General features: G+C 48.6%; 1 protein-coding gene across 1 annotated transcript; it reads left to right on the plus strand.

The window, feature by feature from the left end:
- The first annotated feature begins 615 nt into the window (after positions 1 to 615).
- znf296 (zinc finger protein 296) lies at positions 616 to 10,259 on the plus strand. Its single transcript, XM_083985408.1, is given in 4 exon segments — positions 616 to 870; positions 873 to 936; positions 3,866 to 4,258; positions 8,087 to 10,259. Coding segments are annotated over 4 exon segments (2,520 nt in total). The 5' UTR covers positions 616 to 624; the 3' UTR covers positions 9,904 to 10,259.
- Positions 10,260 to 12,003: the final 1,744 nt, after the last annotated feature.

Raw genomic sequence — 12,003 nt, forward strand, 5'->3', positions numbered from 1 at the left:
CAGGTTACACGTAGGCTACAGAAATACTGAAGCTATGTTTTCTCACTTGCCCCGCACCCACACACCGTAAACGTGTTTATTGAAAATTAAACATTTGCACCTTCATTATCGAGTAACTTTTCTTTGCATTATGTTATTTGAGCGCTGCAGTCCGCTGTTCTCCTCAGCAGGTGGCGACAAGTGTCAGGTTTTTTGCTTTGCAGCGATGAAGGAAGATGCTGCTTTCATCGCTGCTTCAATTGAGTTTTGTGGTGTTCTTTGTAAGTTTTTGGAGATTTTTTTTTTCTTTTTCTTTTTGTATTTCTGAGTAACAGTCACAGCTGGTCGATCAGAAAAAAGGAGAAACGAGTTCTCCTCTGGTTCCGGTTTGGTTTCGTAGACACCTGTGGAAAACCAGCGGTAGTTCCTCGGAGCTGCTGCGGAGGAGGAACTGGGTGCTGATTTTCTTACTATCGTGATGTGATTGAAACAAGACAGTTGAAACCAGAAAGAGTGGAGGAACGAAAAAAAAAAAAAAAAAGTGATAAAGCGCGTGTTAGTACTCGAGGGGGGCGGGGTCAGGGTCGGCGGAGAGGCAGCAGCAGCAGCAGCGGCGGAGGGGGCGGGCGGTGCCTACAGTCGCCCATGCCCCCTTTTGCCCTCCGCTCGCTGCTGCGGGGGAAGAAGTGTGAACTTGAACGCAGCCTTCACCGCTCAGTGCGAGTCCAGGCAGAGGCCAGCCAGTCTTCTCAGTCTGCCCCCGCTCAGGTTTCGGTCACCGTATCGACAGAGGAGAAGAGAAGAGAAGCAGCTGGACGGGTTTGCTCGGTTCGGGCAGCAGCGTCTCTCTCTCTGTTCCCAGACCCAGAAAAGGTGCCCGGGACCCGGACCCGCTCGACGCGATGTCCAGGCGCAAACTTGGAAGCAGACCGCGGCAGCACCTGAGTGTGTTTCAAGGTAAGTCCGGAGGAAGAAGAAGGAGGCGATGTGGGGGGCACGTTGTGTGACGGATGTTTTGTTTCTCTTTTATAGGTGAAACTAAAATAAATTGAGACCTTGGTTTTTGTTTTATATGTCCAGGTTGCATGCGCGCATGGTTTGGATGCGCGCCGTTCATCGTTTATCACAGATTAAGTTGTGTTGAGTGTGAATGATGGATGGACGTTTATCTTTTAAGGTTTCAAACTATAGTCAAGTGTTTACATTGACCTCTGCCTGGCTGGTGTGGATGTTTGTTTTTTTTTAATCCGTTATGCGCACTTTTGTTGGCAAATATTTAGACAGTAGCTGGTAATTTTCTCGTGTTTGTCCTGATGTGACTGTGGCTGCAGTCGAGCTCACATAGAGGAAGGACCGGTTTACTGGCACGTTGTTTTCTAAGGCTACAGGTCCGAACACGATGATTAATATTTCCATGTTGGACGATGATCAAATGTCTCTGACTCACTTTTCTTGGGGCACTTTTCTCTCCTGGGACTTTTTGGGGACACACGGTGGTGTTTAAACCCAAAGAGCCTGAACCCATCAATTACACCGTGATAGTTTTTTTTTTTTTTTTAATCACTCGGCCCCTGAAGTAGCGCTGCTTCTCAAATGAAAGTGCACAGATCAGATCTCATCCCTGTTCTGACTGTCTAAACACAAAGACCAAAGACAGTGATGTGAAACAAGAGGGAAACTTAGCCGATCACACAAACACACACACACAGAGAGAGAGAAACAGCATTTGTTTTTTACAGTTCTCTACTGGAGACCAGTGGTGCGTGTCTGGTGTGACCACAGGCCCTGACTCAACCCTGTCTCTATCTCTGTGTGTGTGTGCGCGTGCGTGCGTGTGTGTGTGACCGCGCCTTGCAAGTCTGCACAAACAGCGCAGCTCTGAAACAGGAAAGGTGACATTTTTGAGTAACAACTGGCGAGATCCGACTTCAGACTGTACTGTCTGTACCTGTCCTGTGTGCTAGCCGGCCTACCCGGGGCAGGTGGATCCAGTCCAGGCATCAAGGTGTGCCCATGTCCGTGTTGAGCAATAGTCTATACTGACCCCTCCTCCTCCTCCTTCTCCTTCTCCTTCTCTTTCCTTTCCCCCAAAGAGCCCTACACCTGGCCTGGGACACTTTTCCAGAGTCCACCCAGACTCTTGAGGACTTGTGTGTCCACTGCTTAAACAAACACTGCTGCAAACTCAACCTGCAAATCACAAAAAAAAAAAAAAAAAAACATTTGTCAAGTTGTTAATGTTGAATCAGATGAGCTGTCTGTGAACACACATGCAGGAGCTGCTCTTATCTCACCTTCAGTAACTTTTTTTTTTCACTTTTATTGCAATCTACTTCCTGTTGAGAAACCCAGCTGCCTGTGGCTGGCAGGGCAACATATTATTGTGAGTGAAAGGTGAAAGCATGTCAGTCGTGATCTTCAGCTTCAGATGGAATAATGTGACTTGTCTCAGTAAGTGAAGGTGTGCTGAGCGGAGGAGGACAAGCTCAGCTCAGCTCAGCTCAGCTTGGTTGTCTGTGTGCAGCCTCAGAGCGGATCTGTTTTGGGTCGGTTAAAGGAAGTGGTCAGTATTGGCTGAGCAGACTGGCTTCGCTGCTTTAGAGTTTACAACTGAAACTCGCACTTTCAATCACCACACCTGTTCTCTTGCTCCTTAACTGTGCTTGTGCCACTTTAAGTTGAGCTTTGGTGTTTTTCATTCTTAAGAGCACGGCTGACAGTCCTCAGCAGCACCGATCCACATGAACTGGGGCTCTCGCTGTAGAGGAAGTACAGATCAACATGTTTTTACAAATTGTCCATATATTCAGGCACTTTTCTGGGAGATAGTGAGGTGTTAAATGTCAAGAGTACATTTTATCATGTTGATGTTTCACTTACCTCCTTGAGAAGTAAAAAATAATCTGACATACACACCATTAGTGGATGAAATAGGATGTTTACTCTCATGAAACAGACACTACAGCATGTTTGGTCCATAAAAAGCTTGAGAAATGTCTAAGGAGACAACTCCAAATGTTTTGTTCTGTGCAGCAATTGTCCCAAACCCTTAAATATTCACTTAACTTTCTCAGGAAACTCAGAATACAACACAATTTTCACATTTGAAAGCAGGAACTAGTGTTTTTTTTTTTGGCCAGATCTGCTTAGAAAGTTACTTAAGTGATGAATTTTCTCTTTGGGCTCTTGTTGCAACTTCATAAAAAACATTCTGTATTTATTTGAACTCGATTTGTATTTGAGAAAGTGAAAGTATAGACAGTTGTTTAAAGGGACAATGAGGAGTTTCTATTTGGTTATAAAAAAGTCTCACATTAATGTGGATGAATCTACGCTACCCACACTTGTTAATGGGCCCATTTTCGATAAATATATCGTTTTGTCTCTATCGTTATTTTGTTATTATTAATGGTGGCATAAATGCTGGGCGAGCCGACCAGCTTTTCTTTACTTTCGGTTTCGCGGCGAGTTATGAGAACGCCGCAGAATCGCCATTTATGGTCGGAACTACGACGGTATGTGATCGTCTTCGAACCTCTGACTTTAATTCTTGATGAATGAAAACATGGGTCTGTCTTGCGCCGGTCAAAGAGTTCTACGGTGCGCGCGGAGGCTCATAAATGTAGTGTGAAAACGCTTCGCTTTTCCAAAACTCCTCATTGTCCCTTTAAAAAGAATAATAATTAGTTAAAAAATATTTTTATCAGTAATTTTTAAAATCAATTACTAGACATTTCAGGCGACCCCACATGGGGTCTCGACCCCAAGGTTGAAAAACACTGAGTCAACCTGTCTGTGAATCTTTTCCTCTTTGTATTCAAAATGTAAAAAAAATAAAATAAAAAAGTCATCTCTGGTAGTAACTGAGCTCTCTCCTCTCTCTCAGATGCCACTGACATGGCGACACAGGGCAGCGGCTCATCAGGTGACCCCCCTCCTCCTCCTCCTCCTTCTCTTCCTCCGCCGCCGCCTCCGCAGGTCCGAGCTCCTGATGAGGGCCGCGACCTGCTGACCTGCGGCCAGTGCAGCCAGGCCTTCCCCCTCGCCCACATCCTGGCCTTCATCCAGCACAAACAGGGCGGCTGCCGCTCACCGAGCCATGCCCCGAGCGCCAGCGCCACGCCCCCCTCGCCTGCCAACCGAACGCGGCACCGCGTCGACAACAACAACGCCGCCCAGCCGGGGCCGGGCTTCATCGAGCTGCGGCGGGGGGCGGCCGGGGACAGGGTCTGGAGGGAGGAGCCCGGCATCAGGGTGAAGGCGGAGCCGAGCAGAGCAGGTGAGTGAAAGGAGAAGTGAGAAGAGTGCAGGTTGCTAATTAGTGACTCTGTTTTTTGTTTTGTTTTTATTATTTTTTTTCATTCAACCGCCTCCCCCTCCTCTTCATTTAACAACTGTTCCCTCTCCCTCTCGACTCCCGAGTCCAGCTCATTAGCTAGCCGTTGCCATTAGCAGACCTGCGTGAGTTAGTGACGCACGGGCTAATTGTGTGGAAAGGATAGGCGTCAGGAGCGTTCAGAGTGCAGCGAGGGTCCCCCGGGGGGCCCCGCGCCGAGCACCTGAGCTCCACGGCTCCCTCCCCTGTCCCCGACTGTCAGTCTCTGAGGTGGTGTGTGGCCAGGTAAACATGTTTCTCCCTTCCTGCCGCCCGCTGCGTCCTGGACAACGGAGGCTGCTGCCGCGCCGTGTGCCATGCAGTGTTTAGACGTCCACCCATGTGTTTTCATTTCAGTCAGGCTCTGTAGGAAGAAACGGTCAGAGGAGGGGGTGGGGGTGGGGTGGGGGGGGATGTGTTCTTGCAGCATCTCCTCACTGTCATGACACAGTAATGGAGGACATTGCATCATGTGCAGGTCCTCTGCCATCTCCCACTGTTCTGCCCCGGGCCGAGCCACCTGAGCTCCTGGGAATCTCCTGCTCTCTCCTCATCCTCTTCTGCATCGTCTTCTCTCTCTCTCTTCTCTCTCTTCTCGCTTCTTATTTTCATATTTTCTGTCTCTCAAGCCGTCGCTCTCTTCTTGTTGTGCATCAAATTATATCAGACATCACTCATTTTCTGTTTTCTTCACCTCTTTTCTGCTCCTTCTTTTGAAAAAACATGACCATGATGTACAAGCCAAACAAAATATGTCACACTGGGGGGGTGGAGGGAGGGGGGTCGAACCCATCAAAACTCAATCAGCAATTCATGACTTCTCATTAAAATCCTTTTCCAAATGTTTTCATGTCCAGTGGCTAACAATGTGTTGGAGATGTTGTTTGAGAGTCCCCATGTTTCCCAGCAAAGGTCAGATGTATTTGAAGGTCAGTCTGTAACTGCAGAGTCAGTGTGAGGTATTGTAAACGACTGCAAATGGACAGCGCGTCTCGCAATCCGCTCGTAGTAGGTAGAAATGCCCTTTTGCACATTTTGAAACACTCTCTGTCATGTACACACACGTTTGCAGTTCCTTCCTTTGTGTAACGCTCAGGGGACGGCTGCGTGCAGCATTTCCGTTTGTCCACAACCTCTCTTGTTTTTCTATTTCGGTCTGTTTTTTTTTTTTTTTTTTTTTTTTTAGTGCTGTGTCTCTCACTTACACTCTGAGAACGCATGAGTTTGTTAATTTGGCGTGTGCAGGATTATACAACAAACCAGACACGTGCACAAGGCGAGAGGGAAAGAGCATGGCGGCTCGTGAATAATGCAAAAGTGGATAAGTTTGGATTAAAGTTTTATTAGAGAATTTAGGTTGCATTAAAAAATATATGTTTTTTTTTTGTTTTTTTTTTACATTCAGCTTTCAAGTGTCCTTATCTCCTCCGATTTCTATGAGCAGTGATGCTTTAAAGTTTTGAGTCATCACATGTGTAAGTAGCAAAGAGCGTTTTTTTTTTTTTTTTTTTTTTACTGGCTGACCTGCTTTGGCCTGGCGAGTGGTAGGAAGTCTTGTTTTGCTTGAGTGGTGAGCTGTTTAGTGGGAGGGAAATTGCGCATCTGAATCTACCGAGATGACTGGAAGTGAAAGAGCAGTTATCCCACAACAGATAGATAGCTCCTCCATCCATTTTCTGTATTCAAGAGAGGGAGCGCAGAGAAAGGGGGTAGAGAGGGATGGATTACTGAAGAGCCGCGTGCATCTGTCTCATTCCTTTTTATTTATTCTCCTTGTTTGTTTGTTTTTCCTCATCTCCCCCCCCCCCCCCGACCCCCCACCCCCCGCACTTCATTTCTTCAACCCATCTTCAACACACTTTCGCTTTGCCCTCTTTCAATGCCCCCCCCTCTTTCCCTCCCACCCCCTCTTTTCTCCCCCCCCCTCCCCACCTCCTGCCTCCCAAGGGAAAAGAGATTCTGCCTGCTGCTCGTTAGTGCTCCCAGCCAATCTGCATTTTTAATTAGTAGTTATTGCTTCTGCTTAATATTCAAGTGCTACCCCGGGCCAAATGGGAATCCTTACAAAAAAAAAAAAAAAAGCAAGAAGAGAGAGAGAGAGGGGAGTGTGTGGGTGAGGGGGGGCAAGAAAAGAGAAACTGGCTGGGTATTGTGTTTCACTCCAGGACCCCGAGACAAAAGCCCCCCCCCCCTCCCTCCCTCCCCACCCTACATACACACGCACACACACACACACACCTCCCCACACCTCAGGGAAAGATTTGGAGGGTTTTGGGGCGGGAGGGGGGGCAGAGGGGCGAGGGGAGCTGGGGTTGGAGGATGGGTCTCAAGTACAATCCAAAGGGGTGACATATTTTCGTGGTGTCTCTTGGCCCCCCGCACTACATTATAATCTTTTTATCTCATTTTCTTTTTATCTCCTGAGCCCTGACCTACCTATCTATCTATCCTTTCTTTTCTCCCCCTGCTCTCACTCTTCACCCTCTCTCCTCCTTTTTTTTTTTTTTTTCTTTTTAAAGAAGTATCTCAACTTCTCCTGGGCTTCTCCTCGGGCTAGGTTAAAGGACATGAACACCACCGCTCCAGACAGAGGGAGGGCGGGAGATGGGGAAAAAGAGAAAGAAACAGTTGCTGTCTTTTTCATCTTGACTCTCCTCCCCCCTCCAGTAAAATACAGAAGGATTTGACTTGAGGAAACATGAAAGAGGCTTATACCAGAGTCGGCTTTGAACCTCTCCAAAAAAGAAGAAGGAAAAAAAAAAATAGAACTGTTTTCCCCCTCAATTTGGGGATCTTCTCTCCAATTTTGATTTATGCAGAACGGCCTCATTTGTCAAGCAGGCTGAGTCAGTGCCTGATTTGCATAAAGCGTTCGTTTTCTACGTTCTGCTAATTAGCAATTTGCAGCTTAATTGGAGAGTGGCTCTCGGTGAAGAGACAAAGCTATCCACATATAAAAATATCTCCAGATGTACTTTGCGACGCGGCTCGCCTCTCTGTCGGCCCTTTTCTGTTTCTGTTTTTCTGCTGCAGGTCCATCCATCGTTACTCTGCTTTCTTCTCACTTTTCACTCCTTCTCTTCTTTCCAGAGTGACTCTTAACTCCTCACCTGGAGCTTCCCTTCATCCCACACACGTATCAACCTACTCTCCTTTCAGGATTATACCATCATGTTCCTCTTCATCTTTTATCAAGCTGCAATAATCAGTGTTCTCATACTAACAAGAGATCATATGACTCCTCGTATGTGAAAAAGATAACTCTAAGTGAGGAAACCACAGATTGCTATCCTTCACTCCTTCAGTTCCCCTCGGCTCTGAACAGCTTTACAACGTCCATAAACTCATTGTTTTCATTCTCAACAAGCAACTTTTACTCTCACTGCATTGTTTTTTGGATGTGACTGGAGGCCGTTTTCTCCAAGCTCATTGTCCTTTTAGCTCTGTTTTTGGTCTCCACTCTCCACCAATGGGGAGGAAAATGAATATTGGACTTCATTAGACGTTTATCACATCTCCAAATAAATGTTTGTGCTTCGCATCTGCCAGATCTATAAGACAGAATTTTTTTTTACCTGGAAAAAAGAGGAGTCAGTGGTTTAATGTGTGATTTTACCTCCATGTGGAAGTCGACATGTCTTCACAAGAGCATGATGACATCTTTGTGTTATCAGTTCTTTACCAACATCCATTTATCATAATCACTGACTTCACTCTGTCTTTGTTTTTCAGTGCCAGAGGAGCCGTCCTATTTCACCTGCCAGCAGTGTGAAGGTGTGTTTCCATCTGCCTGGGCGCTCTTACAGCACGCTCAGCACACACACTTCTTCAGCATCTACCAGGAGGACATGGAGGATGATGCAGACATGATGAGAGGAGGAGGAGGAGGAGGAGGAGGAGGTCTTAAAGAGCACAAACCTGCTGCAGCCACTCTGGACCCACGTCACCTGAGCCAGGCTCTCGCCTCGGCCTTCCAGCCCTCCTCCGCCCTGCGCCTCGGTCGCTCCCGTCAGACACACGCCCCCTCCACCTCCTCCCCCGGTAACATGCAGCCTCTGAACTTCTCGGTGCGGCTCAGGGAGCTCGCCGAGGGGAATAACACCACCGCCGCCGGCAGCAGCAGCTCCCCTGGAGGTCTGGTGCTGTCTCCATCCTCCTCTCCACCCGCAGCTTCTCCCTTCCCTCAGACCGGCGCCGTCCAGGCCGACTACCACTGTGAGCTGTGTGAAAAGAACTTTCTCTCCCTCGGCGCTCTGTCCACCCACCGGCGGACTCATGCCTGCGAGAGGCCCTACCACTGCGGAGTGTGCGGACAGGCCTTCGCCCAGAGCGGCCAGCTGGCCCGACACATAAGGAGCCATCACAGGGCAGCCGGCGGCGGAGGAAGCGGATACGAGTCGGTGGAGATGGTTGCGATGGAGGAGGATGTGGGGAGACAGGGGATGAGAGGGAGGTTTCAAATGCAAGCAGCTGGAAACGTGGGGAAGGGGACGGTCGGGGCCGAAGCGAGGGCTCAGGGCCCCTCGGAGCTGGACCTGACCCTGCCCAAACACCCGTCCATCGCGGCGAGCCTGATGCTGCTGACCTCGCAGGTCCGGCCGCCGGACAGGGAGCTGCTGAGGCTGTACCAGCGCCAAAGAGAGGGGGCAGAGGGAGGAGGAGGAGGAGGAGGGGTGGAGGAGGAGGAGGCGGAGGCGCAGGGGGAGCCCCAGCACACCTCCCCCTGCGCCAGCCCCTCCGAAGGCTCGCTGGAGAGCGGAGAGACGGGGGGCAGCGGCGAGAGCGGAATCGCCAGCGGCAACTGCACGCCCAAACGCCCGGAGATGGGCGACAGGGCGCGGGGAGTCGGGGAGTGGGAGAACGAGAGAGGGGAGATGATGGACAGGGAGAAGGAGTGGAGCTCGGTCAAAGTGAGCGAGGCCGTGCAGGAGTGGCAGAGGGAGAACGAGCGGAGGAGCGTGACGGCGGGCGTCGGCGCCGGAGGAAACGGCAACAACGGTAACAACACAACCGCCGGTTCAGCGGGGAAGAAGAAGAAAGACGAGGCCTGCGAGTACTGCGGCAAACAGTTCAGAAACAGCAGCAACCTGACGGTGCACCGCCGCAGCCACACGGGCGAGCGGCCGTACCGCTGCGGCCTCTGCAACTACGCCTGCGCTCAGAGCTCAAAGTTGACGCGCCACATGAAGACGCACGGCGCGCAGGGAGCCAAGGCCTCCTTCTTGTGCCAGCTGTGCACCGTCCCCTTCACCGTCTACGCCACGCTGGAGAAACACCTGAAGAAGGTCCACGGCCTGAGCCACGCCAGCGTCGGGGCGTACGCGCAGGCCAGCGCCGCCGACACCTTGGCCGCCAGGAAGGCCGAAGAAGAAGCGACGACGACGGCGGTGGTGGTGAAAACGGAGGAGTACGAGGCCAGTTTGGATCAGGTGGAGATGGAGAGCAGTGTGGTGAAACACATGGAGGTGGAGGAAAGCCAGTACGTGGAGAGCAGAGAGCTCCCACCTGAGAGGAGCGCCGAGGTCGCCGCTTTGACCTCCGCGCCATGAGAGCTGCTCCCATCCACCACTGATTGACTTTCAAAATAGCACTGTATCGGATTTAATTCACCCCTTCAAAATCAAAACGACACCCGCCCCTTTCAATCCTTGAACTGACGGTTGAGTTAAACTGGAATCTAAAGACGAAGACGAAGAAGAAGAAGCTACAGAGCTGTAGGAAGCAGCAGGAAGCGCGGAGGCCCACAGAGCAGCCACGCTGCTCACAATTGTATGCAAAGCCGCCGGCTGAAACTAGGTGCCTACAGCTCTTTAGACCACAGAGCAAAACAAGGCCATGACATTCAGCAGGGAGATTACCAGAGCTCTTGAACAGGAAGTGAACTGCCACAGTCCACACCGACACAGGAAACTGATCACCATGTTGCAGCACAGGATGCAAAAGACGAGTGATTTATCTCTCTGGTGACCCACTGGACAGGTGGAGACGGATATTAACTGTCAGATAATACAGAGAACGGATTATATTGAATAATAATAATAATAATAAAATAAAAAAAAGCCTAGCAATAGAACAATGTTAATATATTTCCAGCAGATGGAGAGAGGTGATATTGTACTACCTAGCTGTTTTCTTTTGAGAAGACCTTTTAAGACTAAAGACGTGTGGAAGCCGACGCTGGGGTGAGATGAATCCAAACACTGTCTGCCTGCAGTTTCTCAGACTCTTCTTTTTAAAGGCGCTTGGTTGTCACAACACTTGTCACTTAACATAATGTTTACAGGGCTCTCGGGGCCTAGCAAGGTTGTGCTCTTTGTGACGGTAGTTTTTTGTTTTGTTTTGTTTTGTTTTTTTCTAATTTTATAAATGTGAATGAGGAGGCTTTAAAGTCTCGTCCACTGATGTCTTTTTTCCATGATTAGTTTCTATGCATAAAAAAAAACTGCAATTTTACCTACATGTGAAAACGGGTGTGTATTATTTTTCTCTGTGTATTTGGTATTGTGACGGTTATTCCTCTCTTTCGTTGTTTACATCTGTAAAGTGCCGGTTGGCTTGAAGCTTGTGCATGTTTTGCAGCCTGTTTTGTTTTTTTTGTTTCTTTGTTGTTGTTGTTTTCTTACGATGCCTGTGTTCGAGTTCTTCCTAATTTATGAATGCTGCATGTTGGTGGTTGTGTAGCTGAAAAAGTCTGTTTCACTGCTGAACTACAGGGTTGAGAGGTGCAGTAGTAGAAAGCCGATGGGTGGAGTTTTGTCCGAGCACTTGGGTGAGTGTGTTGTGTGAATGTTTTTGTGTGTACATAAGACAAAAAAAAGCCCTCTACTTGAACCCTCTGTCCTGCGATCTTGTGTCCTAAGCATGACTCGGCTGGTCCTAACCGCCGTGTCATGCTTTCGACGGGTTACTGCGATCCAAACACAAGCTCAGCCCGAGGAAACGTGCTGGTTTACAGCTGTGACGGGGGCCGAGTCTTCAAGTAGACTGTTAACCGACTTGTTCATAACTACTGTGATGGCTTTGTGTTACTGTGTCTGATTTCTACTTGCATTCATGTCAGGGAAAACAAATTCTTAAGTGAGTGGTTAAAATAAATGATCATGAATGAGTGCAGTGTAACTGTTCAGGGATAATATTTTGTACATAGATTTGACATACTTGCTCTTGCCATACTTATTATTATTATTGTTATTATTGATGATATTATCCGCCTGTCACTGTTACATGCCCTCCACTCCTCCTCGCATCGCCTCCATCATGCTGAACACTGGCTGCTGTGGAGCTGTACCACTCTGCTGTCTTTGTAAACTTGACTCCCATTTTGTACCATGTCATGAGGAGCCTCATTAAAGCATTGAGGTGAAATATTTTTGCATTGTGGAGTTTTGTTTTACATATATATATAATTTTTTTTTTTCCCCTCGCCTCCCACTCGGGTCTTTTTCCGCTTGTGTTTGCTTTCCCTTTTTTTTCTTCTTTCTTATACTGGGACCCACAGCAAAGCTTTTGAAACTATTTTTAAGTATCTTTTCTCACCAGGATGCGTCTCAGTCAGTGTGGGTCGTTCCTCTGAGGGCCACAGTCAGCGCTGAGTTATTAATTTTTAATTTGAGTGTTTGGATTAGGGACCCTCACTCCTTGTTTACATC

This window comes from Trachurus trachurus, assembly GCF_905171665.1.
Source record: "Trachurus trachurus genome assembly, chromosome: 13".
Classification (NCBI taxonomy): domain Eukaryota; kingdom Metazoa; phylum Chordata; class Actinopteri; order Carangiformes; family Carangidae; genus Trachurus; species Trachurus trachurus.